The 25,890-nt window shown below is 36.1% G+C and overlaps 1 protein-coding gene across 1 annotated transcript; it reads left to right on the forward strand.

Moving 5' to 3' along the window:
- The first annotated feature begins 2,306 nt into the window (after positions 1–2,306).
- LOC121737991 (Golgi pH regulator) lies at positions 2,307–24,483 on the forward strand. The gene is made up of 10 exons (XM_042129777.1): positions 2,307–2,488; positions 2,673–2,836; positions 8,606–8,712; positions 15,262–15,365; positions 16,106–16,227; positions 17,668–17,888; positions 18,668–18,849; positions 20,886–21,071; positions 22,638–22,778; positions 23,573–24,483. Exons 1-10 carry the CDS (start codon positions 2,447–2,449, stop codon positions 23,690–23,692), a joined length of 1,389 nt encoding a protein of 462 aa, XP_041985711.1. The 5' UTR covers positions 2,307–2,446; the 3' UTR covers positions 23,693–24,483.
- Positions 24,484–25,890: the final 1,407 nt, after the last annotated feature.

Here is a 25,890-nt window from a genome sequence, read left to right on the forward strand (position 1 = left end):
AAAGACTACGTACCCCGCAGCTGCCCATACTATATTATTAAAGAGCACCAAGTTTTTTTGAACATGTCGTGGGAGGTATTTAATACATCGAGGTAATAGCACACTGCACAACCTATATAGAATGCTATCGCCGTAAATAGTTAAACATAGTTAAAAATATTTGCTAAGTAACAAATCAACAAAACAATACCTAATTATATAGGTACTTGAATCAAAACACACATTTGACAACTTGACGCTCCCGCTTCGCATTCGCCTGGTCGCGTAGGTTTGAACAAAGCATAAAGCTATTGTAAAGTATACTCGTACTTGCGTTTTCTTTACTCCAAGCCTTTGATCTGTTCCAGTAAAAACCTAACTGAGTACGCCAAGCGAATTTAGCAGACAGATGAAGTAGTGGTGAATATTTGCGCCAAAATCAATGCATTTTTATTAGATCAGCAATATTTTTCCTAAACAGTGGTAGAAAAACATAACTTTTCATTCAGTCATAACTTTTTACTGACAGCATATTTTTGATTGCGGACTGGTAATAATGATTCAGTATTAGGTAGGCAATCATAAGATATAGGTCTCGTTAGTGGTGGAAATTTGGACCAGACTCCATACATTTAAAAACATACTCCTTTCAATTTGAAATATATCCCCAGAATTACCGTTGAAAAACGGTGAACCCACTTTTTTTGGGCTTAAAAAATCGTAAATCGTACAAAGAAATTGATAAGCAGTTTTTTAGCTGTTTATCTTTGATACAAAGTTCTGACGAATTGTCCAAAATTGTAACACTTCCGGCAAACATTACGTATGATAAATGGAAATTTTAAAATGAATTATTTCACGTAACTTGTCGGTAAGGTATTGATTTTTTGGTATCAATTATCGATGTAGGATGTATTATTTTACTACATATTTTAAATTTAGGTCAGAATCTTTGAATTTATAAATGTTAAATACATCCATAAGCCCGGATTAGCTTAGCTTAGGTACATTTAGAATCTACCCTGTTTTTTTTCCGTTAAATGCTAACCTGCCCCGCGTTCCATTTAGCGTTAAAAAGTATCAAAATTCAAAACACTCAAAATAGGAGGCATTTTGAGCGTTTTGATCGTTATCAACGCTATATTGGAACGTGGCGAATAGGTATTTTTGTGACTGACATATTTGCAGGGCTTCATAACGTTATCGAATACCCGAAAAAATATTGTTACGTACCGGTATTTTCATAATGGTAGCCAGATAACGGTATTTTTTTTTATCGATATCTAGCTGTTTCTTATGTCATTGATATCTAGTAACATAACCAAAAAATATCGTTATAAAAATACCGGTAAATATAACGATATTTTCTGGTATCAGGTATGGATATTTATTTGTATGTCTTAGTATTTATTACTAGAATTCTAAGTTTATATATATATATATATATATATATATATATATATATATATATATATTTTTTTTTTTTTTTTTTTTTTTTTTTTTTTTTTTGACTGTAGTTAAAAATATCAACACATTTAAAAAAGGAAGCACAAAATTATATAATAGCATTTACAAAATATGTAGGATGGATCACACAAACCAGCTTACATGCGGTAAAGCAGACGGCGCGGCGGCGCGAGGCGGCAGCTAGCTCTATTCTCTCTTTCTCCACTAGAACGAACGTCCTGAACTGACTGCCTCCACTCGTCGTGTGCTTTGTGTACATACGCGGCGAGGGCAGCTGCAGACATCGACGGGCAGACGCGGTCTTTATTCCTTCGTGGACAAAAAGCCCGCCTTGCCCCGTCGTCTGCAAAACAACAGAGTCCGCCCGGCAGCCAGCGCACGGCGCACGTGCTGACAATACAATAATTTACTATACAAACCATAAATTAGTAATATTTGAACAAAGAAACTGAGCACTGAACTACTGAGTACTGACCATGTCATTCTCATATTTAGACGTCATTTTTCCTATAATATATACCTACTGGTCACCAGACACGTCTAGTTTAATTTTGTGCATACTGCATACTGAATTGACTGATTAAATTAAGTACTTATTTTACAAAAGGTAACGTTATTAAAGAACATATATCTACCGTTATAAATCCTATTTACCGATATAACATTTACCGGTATTAATTCCAATTTTTACCGTTATTTCTAGTATCGGGTAAATTTTCATACCGTTATCTATGCCCTTGAAGCAATAAAGTTATGAAAAAATACCGGTATTTGAAGCCCTGCATATTTGGCCTATGACATTGGCAAATCATGGGGCCTGCCATAGACAAAAGAAGTGGAAGTAGTTAAAAAAGGGACGAAGGACGATGTTTTTCAACTTTTGTGTACAAACTACAAAATTGTAAAAATTTTGATTTACATACTGTCCAGATGCAGTTTTTATGCATATTATTTAGCCGATACTTAGTACAATTTGTAGGAAAAGTTTCAAGATAACAAAATGACTCTTTTAGAAGATACGCTTATTATTTTGATTTCGCAGGTAGGTAGCTATTTTATTAGTGTTTTTAGCAAATATTATTTTCACAAGTCAGTAGACGTTGTTCTGGCGTCTAAGAGAATTTGATAAAGGCTTAGTCTCCCTCAGTTTCTAAAATATATAAAGAATCTTATAAAATTTGGTTATGCATACATGTAACTTCATATTGTAATTATTTGTATTTTAGACGGTGTTTTTTGTCGGAGGATGGATATTCTTCGTGAAACAACTCTTCCGTGACTATGAAGTACATCACACATTAGTCCAGCTCATATTCTCTGTTACATTTGCATTGAGTTGTACAATGTTTGAGCTTATTATATTTGAAATTATTGGATACTTGGATTCAAGGTATGTAACCGCCATAGTATGGTTAAGAACTAGATGACTCCTGCAGTTGCCCCGTTGCCCCAAAATTCTTGGATTGTGTGGGAATTGTACATTTTTCCGGAATAAAGTATCTTATGTCCTTTCCTGGGACTGAAAGTAATTCCATACCAAATTTCAGCAAAATTGGTTCACCGGTTTGGACGTGAAGAGGTAACAGGCAGACAGACAGACAGATAGACAGACACACTTTCACATTTATAATATTAGTATGGAAGTTTAAATGGGCATTGTCCAAAAAAAATGACATGTACTTTTTATATTTTTTTTCGTTAAAATAGGGTATTTTAAGAATATAAATTAAATAATTTAGAAATTTATTGGCTAGTTTTTTCTCAATAAATTTTTAAAATTTCGCTCTGACGTCATCATCGGCCGCCAATTGACCTCTGCATATGTTTTAAATTTCCTTTCAATCTTATTTATAATGGCTGGTTCGTCAAATGCAAGTTCTCAATATGTGAAAGCTGATAGGAGAAGCTTACCAAAAGTTCGAAATGTAATGTTGGTTGAATTTATTGCTAATTTTGTTAAGAAGGTCACATATAGTTTTGAATTAACTATTGTCTATTATTCTTATGTATCCTAGCAACTGTTTGTTCGAGTCTATTTTCACAATACAATAATTGTATTGTGAAAGTAGACTCGAATAAATAAAACGATTGTCGTAAGAGAAAATAAGTTCCACCCTTTCTTTACATATCTTAAAGCGGTAGCAGAACGTGAAATAATAATGGAACAAGCATTAAATGCGAGTAAGATTCAAATTGGAAAATTAGATTCCAAGAATTACCTTGGCGCTTACGGCAACTAGCGATGAATAGCGCCATTTTAATTTTGCTAACAACAAATATGTCCGATGATATTTTGCAAAAGTTTCTGCGATTTGATGCTGCTAAAGACATGTGGGATGAACTTGACCGCGTCTATGGAGGTACGTGTGTAGACAAGACATACGACTTATGCCTGAAATTCTTCAGCTACAAAAAGGACCCAGATCATGACATAATTACACATGTGTCAATGTTGAAGAACATCTGGAGCGAATTGTGTTTAGAACTACAGAATGAGGCGAAATTACCAGAAATTCTCCTTGTATGTAAAATATTAGACACATTACCTCCCGAATATCTTGGATTTAGAGCCAGTTGGCTATTGATTTCAAAGAAGGAACGCTCAGTCGAGAACCTGACAAGTCAGCTATGCGCACATGAGAGAGTGTTGCGTCAGACAGACACGCAAGTTACTGACGACACAACTGCAGAAGCATTGTATGCGAAAACCAAGAGGGGTAATAAGAAAAAGAATAATTTCAAAGAGCTCAAATGCAACTACTGCAAGGATAAGGGTCACAGGGTAAAAACCTGCAAGCGGTGGATCCAGGATGGGAAACCTCCCAAGGAATCCAAGATCGCAGAGGCAATGTCAATACAGTCAGATTTTGGTGACAGGAAGGATTTAAATTGGTACGTTGACAATGGGGCAACCAGTCACGTGACCAGTGACTTCTTCCAGACCTTTAAATATTTCGAGAGCCGTCAAACAGTGACTGGCGCGAATGGCCAATGTATTGAAGCCCTGGACATCGGAAATATTCTCACAGAGGCTGATGTAAACGGTAAACCAGTATCAATATTGCTGAAAAATGTATGGTACGTACCCGGCATTAGCAAGAATTTATTCTCAGTCCTCGCCACCCATGATATTTCGGACAAAAGCGTTTTTGAGTCTACCACACAAAAATGTACAATAAAGATTCATGGACAGACGAAACTGATTGGTACTCGCAGCAAGTTTCGAGGACTATTTAAACTAAATTTAAGATGTCTACAACCAACTGTACAAGTTAATCATGTGTCCACAACCTCTAATCTGTTACAGCTGTATCACGAAAGATTTGGACATCAAAATAAGAGTCACGTCAAGAAAGTGATAGAGAAGGAATTTGCCATTAAAGTACCAGAACTAAAGATCTCTGTGAAGGATGCATCTATGGAGAATCCCACCGTCTAAAGTTTGGGACCAGAGATAAAGCTACAAAACCCGGAGAACTGGTATATGCAGACGTATGCGGTCCCTTCCCATATTCTATCACAAACTTACGATACTTCGTCCTCTTCAAAGATGCATGTACGAAGTACAGATTTGTATATTTTATGAGACAGAAAGCTGAAGTACATGCAAAGTTGCTACTCATGCTCGCTGAAGTCAAAGCATCTGGAGTTGTTATCAAAGAACTGCTGAGCGACAATGGCGGAGAGTTTGTCAACGCGAAAGTACAAGCTACTCTCAAGAAGGAAGGAATTGTACAACGATTGACTATGCCCTATACGCCGCAACAGAACCCAACTGAAAGGGACAACAGGACCGTTGTGGAAATGGCACGAAGTCTAATGTATGCACATGCTGAAATTCCTCCTGCATTATGGGCAGAAATGGTATCTGCAGCGGTGTACGTTTTAAACAGGACAGGTCCTACCACTGTAAATGATAAATCACCGTATGAGCTATGGCACCAGAAGAAGCCCAGAATACAACACTTAAGAATAATAGGATCCAACTGTTATCCACATGTTCCGAAACAAAGACGAAAGAAGTTAGATAAGAAGGCACAGAAGGGAATACTTATCGGCTATGATGCTGATGATGGTTACCGTATATGGGACAGCAGCACCTTCAAATTGATTCGTTCAAGAGATGTAATTTTTGATGAGAATCCTCTAATCGGTCATCCAGAAGAATCTGACGAGCCCATAGCCACACCGAACAGTATCGCTGATAAAAGACCCGATACCACTTTCGACTTCGTCATACCTCGTGAAATTGAAAGTTTTAAACCGGCTGTCATAGAAAACCAGCAGCCATCGACAAGCCACGATGAAGGTGTAGCATCACCCTCTCAGCAATTTGAGCATACTGCTGAACCATCATGTGCAGAGAATGGAGCTGATTTTGAAGATGACATGGCTGTGGCAGAACAGACATTTCTTGAGACGGAACAATCCTTTGATGACCCTCTATTCGAGGAAGATATTCACGATGACATCGAAGCATATGAAGTCAACGATGCCAGTGAGTCAAGGGCAGACACCCCACTGACTGCATCTGAGATTGAAGCTGAAGCGGCCACCGGCCAAATATAAAGACTTTGTCTGCACCGTTTGTATGAATTCGATAAACGATGAACATCGAATAGAGCCGAACACATTTAAGGAAGCAATGACATGTAAGGATTCAAATGAGTGGAAAAAGGCAATGGATAATGAGATTAATTTTCTAAAAGAAAATGAGACATGGGAGATGGTAGTTTTACCTAAAGGCAGAAAAGCAATCTCAAGCAAGTGGATTTTTAAAATCAAGACGAATCCAGATGGGTCGATTGATAAATATAAAGCCCGACTTGTAATTAGAGGTTTTTCGCAGAAAAAGGGTTTAGAATATTATGAAACCTTCAGCCCTGTTGCAAAAACAAGCACCATAAGAGCACTACTAAGTGTAGCTGCACAAGAAAACCTGTCTATCCCAGTTCGATGTCTCAACCGCCTTTCTGTATGGCACATTAAAAGAGGAGATTTATATGAAGCCTCCTGAAGGTTACTCAAACAATGATGGTAAGGTTTGCAAGCTTAAACGGAGCCTTTACGGACTTAAACTAGCTCCGAGATGCTGGAACTCCACCATTACTGAACACACCCTCAAACTTGGTTTCAAACAGAGTCAGAGCGATCCCTGCTTGTTTAAAAGAGGAGCGGGAAAGAGAAAGCTACTGATAGCGTTGTACGTTGATGATGGAATAATAGCGTCAGCGAGTTCAATAGAAACTGAGGTGTTTCTGAACGAAATGCGGCAAAGATTCAAAATTACAACGAGTAACGGTTCCTATTTCTTAGGTTTAGAAATAAACCGGAAGTCAGATGGCTCAATCAAAATTGATCAGAAAAGTTACGCAAAGAAGCTTTTACAACGGTTTGGAATGCAGGATTGCAAAGCCGCAGTAACCCCGATCGTAAAAGACAGCGTGCCAGGTTCAAAAGATCAAAATGATTATCATGACTTTCCATACAGACAAGTAGTTGGAGCACTCTCATACTTGATGGTTGGCACTAGACCAGATATTGCCTATGCGGTTGGAATAGTGTCACGCAAGCTAGATAGCCCAACACCAGAAGACGTAGCGAGAGTAAAGCGAATCCTACGCTATGTTAAAGGCACCATAGAGTACGGTATCACGTACAAGTCTTCCACTGCGGGCCAAGGCATCGAATGCTACAGACACGGTGGTGATCAATCGACTGGACGATCCACCAGTGGCATAATTTGCCTTAACGCCAACGGTGCTATAGACTACTGTCGCTATATCGTCTACAGAGGCAGAAGCCGCCAGAGAGATTATTTGGCTTAGACGGATCTCAAATTTATGCAGGCTAACACTCTGTTAGAGAGCACGCCACTGTACATAGATAACGAATCCGCCTTAAGATTAGCTTATGATCCACCTTATGAAACGCACCAGCGTACAAAGCACATAAAGCTGAGACATTTCTTCATAAGGCAGTGTATCCTAGAAAAGGATATAAGAGTTGAGAAGGTTGATACAAAAGATCAACTAGCAGACTTTTTAACTAAGCCGCTATTCAAGCCGAGGCTTTCGGAGCTGTGTAAGCTAGCTGGAATGTACAGATAACGAACAGTTGCTTCAGATGAGAGGGAATGTTAAGAAGGTCACATATAGTTTTGAATTAACTATTGTCTATTATTCTTATGTATCCTAGCAACTATTATTATTGTATTGTGAAAATAGACTCGAATAAATAAAACGATTGTCGTAAGAGAAAATAAGTTCCACCCTTTCTTTACATATCTTAAAGAATTTGACGCCATTGAAGGTCAAACAAAGGTTAAACGTATTTGTTCAAAAATATAAGTAACTTATGGGTATTTTTTTCGTTTATATACAGAAAAACGATCACTGACCTTATTCCTCGAAATGTTTTTGTAATGAGCAAAATTTAAAAAAAATGGACAATCCCCATTGAGGATGAGTCACTGCAGTTTATTAAAACATTCTTATTGTTAAAAGATAAAGGGGTATGAAGATTTTTATATGGAGCCTGGCCGACCTACTGGCCGCCATTTTTTTTGTTTGTATTGATGTTAGCTATCAATTTTTGAAAAAATATTCGTGAACGCGAAAAAACAATAGCGGACAGTCGGCCCAAATCTTCATACCCCTTTGACTGTTAACCAGAGATTCAAAAGCCAAAATTCAATTGTCATAATATGTATGACTTGTGAGTGAAAAAATCGTGTCCTTATTTTAACAAATTCTAAATATTTTTAAAGAAATGTTTAAAATTTTATCTGTGCCCCACATTCTAGTACCGCTATCCCCAATCCGCGACCCGCGGGCCGCATCGCCGGGACTTTATTAGTGGCCCGCACGATGTTAAACAATTTTGAAATTCACGACCACCGGCAAAATAATGTAAAGTCTACATGATAGTCGTTAAATTTTTTCCACTTTTAAATCGTTAATTTTGAAGAATGCTATTTTTTAACCCTAAAATTTTTTTGTTGCGGCCCGCGACACCAAGAGCAAAACATGTTTGTGGCCCGCATGAAAAAAAGGTTGGGGATCACTGTTCTAGTAGATGGTCTACAATTGTTTGATTAGCATCTAATACACTGTTTAAATGATGTTGTGAATTGTGATGACAAATTGTTCTTTTTCAGCTCAAGGTACTTTCATTGGAACCTGGGTCTTTACTCACTACTATTTATGGTCATAGCACTGATACCATTTTATATAGCATACTTTTGTATCAGTAATATAAGAGTTGGTAAGTTTCAGATATTTTTACTAAAGGAGACTGGTCACGGCCTATACAAAATTTAGCCAGGCCCGACACGAAAGAAACATATCCCATTGTTTTCGATATATTATGGATATCCAAGATATGTAATTTTTATATTCAAAATCAGTGGCTAACATGTTATTTTATTGCTTTCTTTTTTTCTTCAGGCGCAGTATGAAAAGTGCTAATACGAAGAATAAGAATCGTTATTTGCATGTTCAATATCAGTGGCTAACACTCAGAAATATATTATTTTTATACCGTGCCTAAAGAAAAGCACAAATGGGATATGTCTCTTTTGTGTCGGGCCTGGGTCACAAAAGACCCATCGCCTTTGAATAAAAAAATACGAGAAATTTCTATGATTAGAAGGGCATTTCGTGTACAGTTTTGCTTCATGTTATTTGCCACGAGACATATTTTACTAAGAAGTCCATGTTAAGGGGCTCCAATACGCGAATGACCTTGGGCAAACGAGTGTTTCCACACCCCACTTCCGTACCTCACCCCCGCGCCATTCGTAATAACGACATCTAGTGCAATATCGAACAATTAACACAACGCAGTCTAAAATACATATTTTAATGTAAAGAGGAAAACTATTATAGACAGTTTGCTTATTTCACGAAGGGTTAATGAGTCATGGTAGCGCAATGGTCAGAAGCGTGAATATTCAACATACGTTATGAGTCTCAGGTTCGCTACGCGATGAAAGTTTAATTTTAATTAATTGCTTTTTTACAACATATTTTATTTAGAATATTTTATTATTAATTGGGTAAAACAAATGTTTTTTCTTCAAAATGTTATTTATTCAAATTGCTGTTTTAAAATCCCTTCAGAATAATTAGCTCATTAAAATGTAACTAGAGTAAGTACTCAAAAAATACGTAGGTAATGACTAATGAATGATAGCTTATTTATTGACTTTTTTTTTATTTTTTATTCAGAAGTAACGCGGTGGACGGCAGGCACACGGCGCGCCGCGCCGTCGCGCTGGACGCACGCTTTTAGTAGTCGACGTTGTTTTCGTGGACGTTTTTTGCCAAATAATAAATTAGTAAATAATCCATGGTAAATTTACTTGACACAACTGTACAATGTACACGCTCGAGAAATTATTATACTAGCAGCGCTAAGGGCCGCTGTACACCGGAATGGCAGCGGCGAGGCGAGCACTTTCAGTGTCATACGGTTTTTATCTTCATTATTGTAATAAGTACATAGTATCGCTTGAGAAGTCTACTAGTCTAAGAGATAAGTTGAGAATGGCGAAATATAGAGATAAGGGTCATAAAAATACGTGCGATAGCTCATTAGATTCGGGAAGACGTCTAGAAAAATGTATCGGAAGCGTGTATTAGCACACAAAAAATTGCAAAAGTTATAAGCAAATTAGGTTGCCAAAAAAAAGGTATTACGTTTTTTGTTAAAAACTCCGGAACTATTAACATTTAAGAAGTTTTAAAAAAAGGTTCTTAAAGAGGAGGAAATTTCCATAAGAAAACTCCCAACCTCCTAACTCCTAAGTTAGGGCATCGAGACCGGGTTTTCCCGAAACCGGGTCATGAAAAAACCCGGGTTTCAAAAATGGAACCCGGGTTTTTCGAGCTTTTCGGGTTAATTATTAAAGGCCAGACCTGATTTAATGGTATTTATAATAAACTAACATACAAATCATTTATTTTGTAACATATTGTATAGGTTTAATTATTTATATTGGTCATAATTAAACAACATATAATATTTTTAAGAAAAAGTTTCGTTTTAGGAGCATTAAAGACTAATTGTCATAAAAATATTTATTAATAATAATTAATAATACATATTTTAAAAAACCTACCAAAACTATTCAATGTAAAAAAGCCAAGTCTCTTCAAAAAATCTATCCTTCGCAAAAAGTTTTCAAATTTCATAGAAGCCAAGTCTTGTTAAACTTATTTTATAGTTTTCAATCAATATTCAGTGATTGACTACAGTTTTGTTTATTATGTGATCACAGGCTTACAAGATAAAATGTGGACAGCTTCAAAGGGTTCTAAAGACTTAGAAATAAGTCTGCTGAAAGTACCGTAGACTTTTGATGATGGGCAAGTCAGCCACTAGGTGACAAAACGTTGAAGCTTGTTGGTGATAAAATACACCCATCAACAAGGTCTTTGGGATATTTGTATTTTTGGAATATCTAAAAACCTGTCAGAAATTTTTGAAGACAGTGTATGGAACAATGATAGCTTATTTTTTAATATTTAATAAAATATTATTAAAAACACTTTTCCGAATTTTATCGTTTATAAAGCAATCACAGGTATCTTATAGTCACAAAAAGTCAATAATAAGTAAACAAATCTTTATTTCCTTTCATAAACTGAAAATTTTATTCGAATGAGATATTTTTATTGCTGATTGTCAAATTAATAGTAATAATTTATACTGATCGATTTTTGGCTGCATACAGTATTTTTACAAAAAAAAAAATTATTGTATCCTGCTGCGGTATGACACCCAGTCTTTTTTGCAATTTAAAGTCATTATTTTCAGTCGTCTAACTTACTAAAAACACTTAAAGGTTTTTGTTTGTCGTTATGCTTTTTGTCGTTATTTGTTATATTCACAACATAACAAAAAGCGATAATATGAAGACAATGCAATCAGTAAAAAGGTTCCAGGAGAGCAACCAGCCCCTAGAAACTGACAAAACCATGCCGAGGAGTTTCCATCAAGTATATTTTGAACCCATGTATTGCCGTCTGACAAATGCGGCAGATTGCTTTTTATTGGTTGAGAGACTGATGTTGGTAACACATAATAGGACGAATGGTGGCTTTCTTTAGCCGGCCGTGGATATCATACTAAAACACTGCGGAATTACTAAAACACGTGATTTTGGTGAATCGAGATAAAATATAACAAGCAGAGTTTTTATCAGCATCAGCGCCAGAGACAATTTCTTGTGTGTAACAGCATGCCACCATGGTTAATCTTCCAAATTCATTAAAAGCAACATTCCGCATTTGCCATAATATTATGGTCTGGTCTGATCAATTATATGGTAATCTGACATGAATTTTGTCTATTGTGACTAGAACTAATGACTACAAAAAGCTTTGAGGTGTAGTGTAATGTAAGATTTTTCAGAAATGTAAGATTTTCCAGTTTGTTGGATAACAGAAAAGTTACCTTAAATTGCAAAGAATATTCGGCTTCATACCGTAGCAAGGCAGACCAAAGGCAATTTCAAGTAAAAACTAGGCACAAAAATTTAATTACAGGTATATCATCAATAAGGACCAAATAATTATTAATAACGTGACAATCAGCAATAAAAATGTAAAAGATGAAATAAAGATTTGTTGGCATACGTTTTATATTTAAGGTTATTCTTCCATTTACTGTCTTCAAAAATTCTTGATAGATTTTTATATATACCTATTTCATAAAAAACAAATACATTTAATAATATAATTATGTAATTTGGAGGTGAAGCTTGTTGTAATACTTAATCTTGGGCCGAAAATCTTAATCCCTAGCTTTGATAAGATCCAATATTATGTATAATAGGAGAGGTAAATAGTCGCTTTTCTAAAAGTATGTGACCGCACACTATGGTATTTAAATAGTATTTTACTGAAAAGGAGTTGGCGATCGCTGAAAATCATATTTAAAGTATTTTCGCTTCGTTAATCTTTGAATTTTAAGAAAACCTGAGAAATCCGGGTACCCGGGTTTTCGTTTAAAAAAACCCGAAAACCCGGGTTTTGAAAAAAGGGTCCGGGTTTCGATGCCCTACTCCTAAGCCTCGGCGCGACATTTTTAGGTAGCGCGCGCGGCTTCAAAACCGAGCACGTCAAACTGATTATTTTTTAAAGGTATTAAATATTGATTTAAATTTTTTTAATTTTAAACTACTAATTTAAACAATTTAAATATTAAAAAAAACGATTATGAACAATAAAATATTGTTATTAAGAAAAAAATTGTTTCTAAAAATCATAATATTTTCAAGAGAATAAAGGTAAGAAAAAAAATTTTTTAAAAGCATCGAAATAGTCCATTGGTTTATAAATTTTTCATTAGCAAATGGCGGAAATTTTTTTTTTTTAGTTAATAAATGTCCTTCATTGATATGAAAACAATTACTTACGTGATAATAAATGAAACAAATTTTTTTGACAATATTACTTGGATTTCTAATTTTTTTTTCAAGTTAAAAAAATATTATAAACAAAGTATTACATTTTTTTAAATTTTTATGGCGTGATCTTGTTAAGTATGTTTATATCAAGGGCTCCACGAAGTGAAAAATTTTTACGAAAATTATTTAAGAATTTATTTAAAGTACAATGAGGACGGAAGTTCGAAAATATTTCGTTAGTTAACATTTGTCTAATTTGTTGAAAAATTAACTTCAAGTTAAATTTCCAACGGGAGCAAATTCTTTGAAGTGTTCGGAATACACCATAAGTTTTTGAAATTTTTAAATCAATATTTAATACCTTTAAAAAAATAATCAGTGTGACGTGCTCGGTTTTGAAGCCGCGCGCGCTACCTAAAAATGCTGCGCGGAGGCTTAGGAGGGAGTTCCCAACTCCCTACTAAGCCTAAAAATATTATATGTTGTTTAATTATGACCAATATAAATAATTAAACCTATACAATATGTTATAAAATAAATGATTTGTATGTTAGTTTGTTATAAATACCATTAAATCAGGTCTGGCCTCCGGGTTCCATTTTTGAAACCCGGGTTTTTTCATGACCCGGTTTCGGGAAAACCCGGTCTCGATGCCCTAACTTAGGAGTTCGGAGGTTGGGAGTTTTCTTATGGAAATTTCCTCCTCTTTAAGAATCTTTTTTTTAAACTTCTTAAATGTTAATAGTTCCGGAGTTTTTAACAAAAAACGTAATACCTTTTTTTGGCAACCTAATTTGCCTATAACTTTTGCAATTTTTTGTGTGCTAATACACGCTTCCGATACATTTTTCTAGACGTCTTCCCGAATCTAATGAGCTATCGCACGTATTTTTATGACCCTTATCTCTATATTTCGCCATTCTCAACTTATCGCTTAGGCTATACGGCCGCCCGTGGCCGCTCGTGGCCGCTCGTGGCCGCTGGCGGCCAACGATATCAAAATACTTAGATACGACGTACATGCCGTCTAATCAGCAATGTTTTTGCATGCAAAATGTGCATCGAGAAAATATTGTCGTCCTTTTTTGTCTTACAGTAATATCATATACTACTTTCTCTTTCGCTCATTTTACGCTTTAATCGAATCGAAAAAATATTGTCGTCCTTTTTTGTCTTACAGTAATATCATATACTACTTTCTCAATACTTATTATTACAAACGGACGTTTTATTGTTGTTCATTTTGACGGGCTCATTCATGGTTTCAAGGATAACGGTGTTTATACTAACACACTGTATATAAATGTATATCATAATTCATAATATATGAACCTACCTATACATATAATAATTATATTATAAATATACATGTAGTAAAAAGAATAATTTCAATATTACAAACGTCCGTTTGTTATATTGAAATTCACTCCAATTTTATTTATTTGTACATATAAATATTTTGCACGTATCATTACATAATAATATAATATTAAAAAAAAAATTGCATCGCAATCGCGTGCATTTGTGACCTTGACATCGGGCACGCCCACGCCGCCGTCTATTCGGTGTGTATGCATGTTACTATAGCAAATACAAGTTCATTGTAGTTCTGAATAATTATGACAGATGGCGTGCCTGACTTTACGTAATTTAAATCGTAGGCGCAGCGACGCGAAGCGACACAACCTCCCCCTGCAAAGGCGCGCAGCCGTCTGCCGCCCGCGTCCCGCTCCGACCCCTCTCTTCAAAAACAGCTATAAGTTGTCATATCTAATAAAATATTGCATTAAATAAAAATGTAAGAAAACACATTTGTAAATGACATATATACTCATAATTTGAGCCAAAATTTCTGGCAATATATTTTGAAACAACAGAATTAAAACAACATTTGTAGGAAAATTATTGCGTTCAAATTTATTTTTTTTCTCGTAAACTATACTTCTAAATTAGAATTTTTTAAAGAGGAAATGAAGGTCAATAAATTAGCTATCATTACGTATTTTATATTGAGTACTCTCTTTACATTTGAATGAGCAATAAAGGAAAACTCTGCGGGCAATATGGTATTTTCACGTAATGAAGCCCCTTAACTTTCCCTTAGATTCTAAAAGTGCCCTCTAGAGGCAAAAGGTCACTCGTCACTTTCTTAACAGGCTATTCATACTAACATTATAAAAGCGAAAGTGTGTCTGTGTGCCTGTCTGTTACCTCTTCACGCACAAACCGCTGAACCGATTCTGCTGAAATTTGGCATGGAGATACTTTGAGTCCCGGGACAGGACATAGGATACTTTTTATCCCGGAAAATGTACGGTTCCCGCGCGATAAACGAGTTTTGGCGCAACGGAGTTGCGGGCGTCATTTAGTAAGTTATAATTTTGGTAATTATTTTTCAGTGTCAAAAAACATGATAAGGCCTCTGACAACATTCGTCTGGTTTATATATCTGTACTTCTTCTGGAAAATCGGAGATCCTTTCCCAATATTAAGTCCAAAACAAGTGAGTATGTATTTTAAAACTGTAGGCTGTGCGAACCTTTAAGATCACCCAGTGAAATTGGTGAAGGTAAAATGCTAATGTGCACAAAATCTTCTAAGAATAGCAGTGGCGGTCATAGGGGGTGGCTAACAGGGGGGGCTTTGAGCGTAGCGACCGAATAAAAAAATTCCGTAACGAAAATAAACCTAACACCCCCCACTCTCTGACCAGCCCCCCTAGCATACGCCAACGATATATCTCGTGGATGTCTCACTCTCGAGCGTAGTGATATTGTCGATATCAATATATATCTCTTTTTCGCTAACATGTATACGTCGAGACTCGACAGATAAATTTCTCTTCTGTATATAGTTCGTTAGTATATAGACAAAAATAGCACATATAAAAAAAAAAAACAAAATTATCTCTAATTTTGACGACTGACGTACTAGAAAAAATGTATGTCATGTTAGGGTCAATAGAGATGAAGAGATAAACCAGTTAACATCGAGAAAACGTGTAGAGTGAGATATCTCGTTGGCGTATGCTAGCACGGCTGCACTGTGCCCGTGCATTGTCTAACGTCGTTTGAGTTCGGCAGTCTTTGGCAGTGTTTGAGTGCGTGCGAGTTGCGACTAAATGTATGCGAATTATAATTGCATTTGTTAAAAATCTTTACCGCGTTGTTGTTCTATGCAATATCTTTACCGCGGCAGTCCCCGAGTGTCACATATATTTTTAGTTTTTACTTTTATTTTCAGGGTATATTCTCAATAGAGCAGGGTGTGTCAAGAATAGGTGTGATAGGAGTCACAGTAATGGCACTGCTATCTGGCTTCGGAGCTGTCAACTACCCATACACTTCGATGGCATATTTTATAAGGTATGTTAACACTTAACTGTGACTACAAGATACATTCGAGTTATTAGTGATCCATACTTATATTATAAATAGGTAGTAGATGTTTCCGCGCGGCTTCGCCCGCGTAATTTAGGAATGTCACGGAAACCGTACATTTTTCCGCACAAAAAGAGCTCTTCATGTGTGCCAAATATCATAAAAATTGCTCCAGTAGTTAATAATTTCTTAATATTAATAATAAGCATTTTAAAATTATTTACTCCGTTTTTTCCTCATTTTCCTCTATTTCTTAGCTCCTATTAGTCTTAGCGTGATAAAATATAGCCTATAGCCTTTCTCGATAAATGGGCTATCTAACACTGAAAGAATTTTTCAAATTGGACCAGTAGTTCCTGAGATTAGCGCGTTCAAACAAACAAACAAACTCTTCCGCTTTATAATATTAGTATGTTAACCGTGACTATGAGATACAGAGTTACTAGTGATCCATACTAATAATATAAATGAAAAAGTGTGTCTGTGTTGCTAAAATCCATACTATAATAATATGGATTTTAGCATCATACGTGGGAGAGCCATGCTTCGGCACGAATGGGCTGGCTCGACCGGAGAAATACCACGTTCTCATAGAAAACCGGCGTGAAACAGCGCTTGCGCTGTGTTTCGCCTAGTGAGTGAGTTTACCGGAGGCCCAATCCCCTACTCTATTCCCTTCCCTACCCTCCCCTATTCCCTCTTAGAAGGCCGGCAACGCACCTGCAGCTCTGCTGATGCTGCAAGTGTGCATGGGCGACGGAAGTTGCTTTCCATCAGGTGACCCGTTTGCTCGTTTGCCCCCTTATTTAATTCGAAAGTGTGTCTGTCTGTCTTACCTCTTCAGGCCTTAACCACTGAACCGATTTTGCTATAATTTGGTATGAATATACTTTAAGTCCCGGGAAAGGACATAGGACACTTTTTATCCCGCAAAAATGTACGGTCCCCGCGCGATAAACGAATTTTGGCGCAACGGAGTTGCAGGTGCAATCTAGTTTCTGATTTTGAACAACAAACCTTATTGGCATACCTGTCGTATTTTGGTGTACACCTATGAAACATACGCCAATCGATAGAGAAGATGTTTACAAACAATAAATACTCTGTGACAAAATGTCGTAAATTATATACTTTCCGAGTTATTTCAGTTTGAAAATGTAAAATAAATAACATTTTAGATACAACCTGGAATATTTCAAAAAGTATAACATTTACGACATTTTGTCAAAGAGTATTTGTTGTTTGTAATTATTTTCTCTGTCGATTGGCATATGTTTCATAGGTGTACACCAAAATACGACATTTTAAGTACTTGAAACTAATTAGGTATGCCACGCTCCATACAAAAAGGTTCGAACTCTTTTGACCCCATATTATTGGAATCCAATCTAATATTATTTCATCCTGGTATTGCATATATTTCAGACCTGTAACACAATCAGACATGCTGTCCATAGAGAAGAAACTCCTACAGACTATGGATATGATTTTAGTGAAGAAGAAAAGGATAGCGCTAGCCGAGGCGAATAGTGGGGGAGCGAGAAACCAATACATGTTGGACTGCGGAGTGAAGAATAGAGGGTTCTGGACTAATATACTGTCCAGTGTTGGGAGTATAGCCAATCCTTTGGGTCATGGGACTGAAAGTAAGTATTAATGTGGTAACACGGACCTCCATTATACAAGTACGCTGGACGATACCCACCTGCTTTTTGTGCCTATTTGAAGCGGAATCAGCGCCCCCCATGCTGGGGAAGAGAACTCCTTAGAAATGCAGTAGGATTCTATAAGATAAGATAGATTGATTATTATTATACCAAGTGATAATATTATTAAACATATTATTCTAACGTATTAAAAACTATAAACAAAAACATAATAACTAATTATAAGTATGATTAGTTCTATGTTACAATGAAGTAAAAAATAAAACGCCATCTGTTGAGTCGTATTAGAACTAAAATGTTCATTGCATCGATATATTTGTGGATTTTTTATAATATTATACATAAAATATATTTAAGATTTTTGAAATATTATTTTAATACACATCCAAGACCCAGGAACATTGAAAACTTTTTGTTCCGCCTGCGGGACTCGAACCCAGGACCCCCGGGATGAGCGCTGGCCACGCGCAATGCGAATTAATTTTCATCGATATTTTCATGGAAATAAGATATTTTCCCACATCAAAATGTAGCCTATGTCCTTTCTCAGACTCTAGAATAACTGTGTACAAAATTTCATTGCAATCGGTTAAGTAGTTTTGGCGTGAAAGCGAGACAGACAGACAGAGATACTTTCGCATTTATAATATTAGTATGGATAACAATATTATGTTACTTTTTCACATTCACAGGAATCTTTGATGATTTTTTTTTTCATTTCCTAAGATTTTGTGACTACTAGATTTATTATTTAACAGATATAACCCAACTAAAGCAGGAGATAGCCGCGTTAGAAGAATTAAGCAGACAATTGTTCCTAGAGGCCCACGACGCTAGGACCATGAGAGAGAAGATAGAATGGTCCAAGACGTTCCAAGGGAAATATTTCAACTTCCTCGGTTATTTCTTCTCTCTTTACTGCATATGGAAGATTTTTATTGTGAGTATTCTTATTATCTAAGAAATTGATTCATAGGTGGTAACCCGACCAAATTACGTAGGTCCGCCATCAATTCTGCCTAACAATGATTTTTTTCCAATGACACTAATATTATAAAGTTGAAATGTTTGTTTGTGCGTAGTAATCTCACTAAACGATATTATGGGTTTGAATAGATTTTTTTTTTGTGTTGGATAGTCTATTTATCAAGTACGGCTTTAGGTTATAGAGGGTGTAATAAAAATAAGTGATACGAGGGCTGCTATTTATGTATCCGGAATTAAAAAAAGAAACAAACATATATCATTTAATATGGTTTTATTGCTTTTCAAAATATTCGCCGCGATGATCGACACACTTTTGCATACGCTGGAACCAATTTTCATAGCACTTTTTCCATTCTGATTGAGGTATCTCCAAAACGTGCATTTTGAACGCATCAACAGCCTCTTCGCGGCTCGAAAAACGTTGACCACGTAATTTGTTCTTCGCGTATGGAAATAAAAAGAAATCGTTAGGTGCCAAATCAGGGCTGTACGGCGGATGACCAGTCAATTCGATCTTTTGACCCTCCAAAAACTGAGTTGTTTCAGCTGAGGTGTGACAGCTAGCATTGTCGTGATGTAATATGATTCTGCGTTGTCGGTTGTCCTTTCTTATTTCTTCAAAGACTTCTGGTAAACAAATGGTCGTATACCATTCAGAATTAACCGTTTTACGATTCTCTAATGGCACTGTAGCCACATGTCCATTAATTCCAAAAAAACAGGCGACCATTTGCTTCAAAGTACTTTTTGCACGAGTAACTTTTGTTGGTTTCGGCTCATCTTGGAACACCCACACCGTTGACTGTTGTTTAGTTTCGGGGTCATATGCATAGATCCAAGATGCATCACCTGTGTAGATATTATAAACGGCTTTTGACGTACCACGGTTGTATTTTTTTATCATTTTTTTGCACCAATCGACACGAGCCCGTTTTTGATCGATTGTCAAGTTGTGCGGAATCCAACGCGAACATATTTTTTTTACAGCCAAATGTTCGTGTAATATCTTATGTATGCTCGTCATACTTATGCCTAAGGACGCCTCTATCTCGCGATATGTAACATGACGATCACGCATTATTAGTTCCCGCACAGCATCTATATTTTGTGGGACAACAGCTGTTTTTGGGCGACCTTCTTTATTTTCATCCGTGAGCATAGACCGCCCACGATTAAACTCACTGTACCAGTGATAAACAGTGGTTTTTGATGGTGCTTCATCTCCAAAAGTTGCGGTGAGTTGAATAAAGCACTGTTGTTGATTTAGCCCACGCCGAAAATCGTAGTAAATCATTGCACGAAAATGTTCACGCGTTAAATCCATGGCAAATGAAGACACGCAATTTTCAAAATGACGCCACAATGGAAAAATAATTGACAGTCACATGAAACAAAATGTATTCTTCAACCAAAGAGTTCTATTTTCAAATGTTGTAATTACTTTTTAAATATTGTTCTTGTAAGTGGCCAGTTCCGGATACATAAATAGCAGCCCTCGTATACAGGATGTAACAAGACTAAGTGATAATACTTTAGGGTGCGTATGTGTCCCTTGTATGTTCACTGTAAAAGTGGAAGTGCTGAAAGAGTTTACTGTTTTTAATTATTGTTTTGGCAAATTCATGACGTTGGGGCATTTCCAATAGTACTTCTATCGAGGAATACCAATAGAAGCGAATTATCTGTGAAAAATGTAGAAAAACGGGGAAAAATATTCGATATAAAAATTATTATGTTCCCGTCTCTATGTCTATTGTCTACGTTGAATTTCATCAATATCGGTTTAGTGGTATTCCCATGAAAGGGTTACTAAAATTCCTTCTTCTCATTTTTAATAATGAATTAGGATCCATTATAACCTAATTAATTCGAAACTTTGCATACATATTAAGAGGCAATAATTTGTTAAAATTATAAAAACGTGTTTTTTTTTGTTTTTTATACTACATACTTACATAATATTGTTCTTCTTAACTTTATTATTTCCAGTCAACAATCAACATAGTGTTCGACCGTGTTGGCAAAAAGGACCCTGTGACTAAAGGCATAGAGATAGTTGTCCATTGGCTCGGGTGGAAGTTAGATGTGGCGTTTTGGTCCCAGCATGTTTCCTTCGCGCTGGTTGGCTGTATTGTACTGACTAGTACTAGGGGATTATTGCTAACACTTACTAAGGTAAGTTTCTAACCTAACTTTTATCCGCTTCGTTCGCGTTAAGAAGTATTATTATATTATACAAACTTTCATCCCCTATTTTAACCCCTTGGAGGTGAAATTGATCAAAACCCTTTCTTAGCGGATGCCTACGTCATAATATCTACCTGCATGCCAAATTTCAGCCCGATCGGTCCAGTGGTTTGGGCTGTGCGTTGATAGATCACCATGTCAGCCAGTCACCTGTGAGTTTTATATATATAGATATGTATTATAAATGCGAAAGTGTGTCTGTCTGTTGGTCTGTCTGTTTGTTGCCTTTTCACGCCCAGACCGCTGAACCGGTTTTGCTGGGTATGGAGATACTTTTATTCCCAGCATAGCTAGCACAAGCACGTAGACAAACGAAAGAAACTAAATTTTGTCAGTTTTACCGGAAAAACATTGGAGTAAAAGTTTCTTTCCTATCTCGATATCTTTCGCTTTTGAAAATCTATAAGTCAAGCATGACGATCCGCTTTTGACATTTAGTTTCTTGATTCTGTTTTTATTTTTATTATGGTACTTGGCTATAAAACCATGGCCAGTGTCGAGTAAATGGCGGCAAATTCAAAAAATCGATGTATAGCAACCCTGTCTATAGCCGGAATTATAGTTTTGATCTACAAACTACGAATAATAAAGTTCCTTAGTTTTTATTATTCGTATTTCGTAGATCAAAACTATAATTCTGGCTATAGACAAGGTTGCTACACGTCGATTTTTTGAATTTTGAACCAAGAAACTAAATGTCAAAAAAAAAAAATTGCCGTTGCTTTAATGGTTGCTATGCAAAGAGTTTCTTGTCTTTGTCCACTGAAACTCAAGTCGATGGGTGGTGCCATGCTCGGGAATAAGATATGTAGACATGGGAAAGAAACTGCCATTACTTTCTTCCGAAGAATCGACTGGGAAACCCTGTGCTAGCTACGCTGGAAAGGACACTGGACATAGGATACTTTTTATCGTGGATAACCGCAACGAATTGTGGCGTAACGGATTTGCGGGCGTCATCTAATTTAATCGGGGTTAGCGAAGCGAGTGGGATATGCCTAGTATATCCCACAACCTGAACACTTTTGTGGTACACTTTACGGAAAATCTACCACGCCTATTGATTTGTGCTTTAACATAGTAATTTTAGAACGAAGTTCCTTATAGCGCGTTCGGCGTTGCGAAAGGAGGCTAGACAGAACGATATATTTTGACCTCGACACTTTTTTATTAGTAGCTGCATAGGGGCAGAGGACGTTGATAGTATTCATGTGCGTCAACTAGATGTCTTTTTTTCATTAAACAGCGACGCGTTGTTAGTATTCCTGGGCGTCAATAGTTTATTTATATGTAGATATGTGTTATCACCAGTCAGTCAAGGTGTGACGACGGGAGCCCTCACAAAGCTCGGCTTTTAGCTAGTAAGTATATTATTAATTTTCAGGGCTCCGTACCCAAAGGGTTAAAACGGTACTCTAAGACTTCAATATCTGTCCGTCTGTCTGTCTGTATCTCAAGAACAGCTATAGCTAATTTAAATTTTTATATTTTCAGTTCTTCTACAAGATATCATCGTCGAAATCTTCAAACGTGATAGTTTTAATACTGGCCCAAATAATGGGAATGTATTTCTGTTCGTCCGTCCTTCTCATGAGAATGAACATGCCACAGGAGTACAGGATAATTATAACACAGGTATCAAGTTTTTTTATTATAAAATAGGGGCAAACGAGCAAACGGGTCACCTGATGGAAAGCAACTAATAACACCCATGGCAATGTCAGAAGAGTAACGTCGCTCGTTTGCCCCCCTATTTTATTTAAAAAATACAGTGGCACTCGGGAAATGCCGCGGTAAAGCTATTGCATAGCATTTTTTATCAACTTATGCAATTGTTATTCTCATACGTCTACACGCCACAAACACCATGCCGAAGTCTGGCAACGCCGCAGTGTGTTAGGTTTTTTCGTTACGGGATTTTTTTAATCGGTCGCCGCGCTCAAAGCCCGCGATGAAAGCTATGCAATATCATCATCATCATCAATAAAATGATAAAACCGACACGTAATTGAGAATAATTACAACTCTATCTCCAAAACTACTGAACCGATTTTGATGAAACTTGCACTATTCCCTTAGTTGTGCAATACCTGATACAACAACAAAACAATTACTGAAATAAGACTGGTAGTTCCAGAGATACGCAAACACAAACATAAAAACATACATACATATAGCCTGTCAAGAAAGTGAAGAAATTTAAAAGTGGCAACATCCTAGTGTCATCCCTTTCAAATCAATCTAAGAAAAAAGGGATGACACTACGATGTTGCCACTTTTTAATTTCTTCACCTTCTTGACATACTATACATACACTTTTGAAATACGCGTCGAATTGATAACCTCCTTTTTTGAAGTCGGTTAAATATAAAATAAATGTGAAAATATCTGTTTGTGTGTTACTTACATCAACATGTCATCAATTTCAGGTGCTGGGAGACCTGCAATTCAACTTCTATCACCGCTGGTTCGACGTGATATTCCTCGTTAGCGCTCTAACTAGCATCTTCACGTTGTATCTAGCTCATAAACAGCCCTCTGTCAACTAGGGGCCGTTCATAAGTTACGTCAGCTTCTTAACCAGGACTAGGGCTGCCATCCGGTTCGGTTGTCCTATTTGTTCTAGTTCAAAGGGCGTCCGGCCATCAAGAAAGGTTGGCGTTTCCCGTGACAACGAACGATATATTTTTTTGTGGCATTCCGATGTCCGAGAAAAAATATTTTTCGCCTAAATGTCTAGGATTTTTGCCGGCATCGGTAGTTTGGTAATGGCAGCCCTAAACATTTGGTCTTACAACAAAAAACTAAACATCTATTGAACAGTTGTTTTAAGACAATTATGTACTGAATTTTTCTCAAATCAACTGTTTCTACATGATTTCTACTGAAGAATAGACAAAGTGACAGATTGTTGTATTTCTATTTTATTTTATTGAAAAAGTCATTTTGTCCATAAAATCTGAAAACGTTTCTAATTTCTATTCTTTAAAGTTTATATTGTGGCCATGCAGGACGGGCGCCTAGACCTACAATAATTTTGAACAATATAACGCATTGCGCCCTCAATCTAATTGTCAAATAAACTGTTCAATAAAATTGAAGCGCGATATTGACAATAAAATTGCTCGTCTATGGTGGCCGGTAAGATCGGTATTTATACTAATTTGAAAGCATCTATGCTAGCCTCGCTTAAAGCGCAGAACCAATTTTATGTATGGATCTCCATATATAAAAACTTGAAGTTCCGGGAAAGGACAAAGTATACAGTTTTCGCTGAAAAACGTAACAAATCAACATCTTAAAAGTTTGTATTTATCTTTTGCAATTGATCTAATCTATTATAATTTATTATAGTCTGTCAAAAAAGTAAAGAAATAAAAAAGTGGCAACATCGTAGTGTCATCCCTTTTTTTTTTATTGATTTGAAAGGGATGACACTACGATGTTGCCACTTTTTAATTTCTTCACTTTTTTGACAGACTATAGGTGTTGTATCGACCAAAATAGGGCTGTAGCTAGAGTCAGATTTGAGGTAGGGCAGCATTGGTTACAGGTAGGGCGGAAGTAAAAAAAAAGTCATAATTGATTGGATTTTCTTGGGTTTTGGTATTTTTAAGGTAGGGCATTGCCCCACAATGCCCCCCCCCCTAGCTACGGCCGTGGCCAAAACTGATTATAATATCTCTTATTCTTGTTTCACGAAAGTCAAAATTTAAAAAAGTATTTTTATTTGACCAAGTCAAAGTAGCATAATTTTCTTATATTTATTTAATAAGGGCCTGTTTCACCACTTCCTGATAAGTGACGAATAGACTATCCACCAATTAACTTGACAGATCAAGTTTGGTAATCTGTCAAAAAAGTTGTGAATAGCTTATTCGGCACTTTATCAGAAAGTGGTGAAACAGGCCCTAAGTATAATATTTTCACTGTTCCTTTTCTTACAAAATTGTTAAATAATAAAATAAGAGCTTGGAGCGTTTGTTAAAAACAGTTTTTAAGTTTCAATTAAATAGATATATTTTTGTATTCAATCTTTTATTTATACTTATCGTTATGTAATTTTTAAAGTTAATGTCTATTTTATGTCGTTGTTCATGTAAAGAACATTTTTCTTATAAAGAATAAAATAGTGATAATCCTTTACAGTTTAGGGTATGTACGTATGAGTCCCTTGTAGAAAATTCATTGTTAAAGTAGTTAAGTAGCAGTGCTAAAGGAGATACTTTTTTCGGAAACTTCTTTCGTAAATCTCTCGCACTTGGCCGATTTGTTTTTGGAGCTATCGACACAATAAAATAAAACAACACATATTACGTAATATTTATTTAACTCGTAAGTTTAAACCTTAAATAAACTATATCGAAGATTTAAAATAGAAAAGTTTACTGGAAAGGCCACCTTATACTATAGGAAGCGAAATAACCATTCAACAAATTACAGATTTTTAAGGCAATTTTAAGCAAATTTGAAGAAGAAATGGCCTTAAAAATTTATAATGATCTTAGAAACAGACTATAAAAATACTTTTTTCACCGCGACGCGTTTAAAACTTGTAACATTTTTCAAATTGGAATTAATTCTAAAATTTGTTGTCACTTGAGCAAAGATTTTTTAAGCCGCAAGTGTTAAGGCCGAAAATTGGACCGTAAGGCCTAAATAGCTTACTATTAACAATTTTTCACATATTAGGCATATCAGTTTTATGCCAGATTTTTAGTGACACATTGGTCACTATAGTAAGCCA

This window comes from Aricia agestis, chromosome 22 (genome assembly GCF_905147365.1).
Source record: "Aricia agestis chromosome 22, ilAriAges1.1, whole genome shotgun sequence".
NCBI lineage: Eukaryota > Metazoa > Arthropoda > Insecta > Lepidoptera > Lycaenidae > Aricia > Aricia agestis.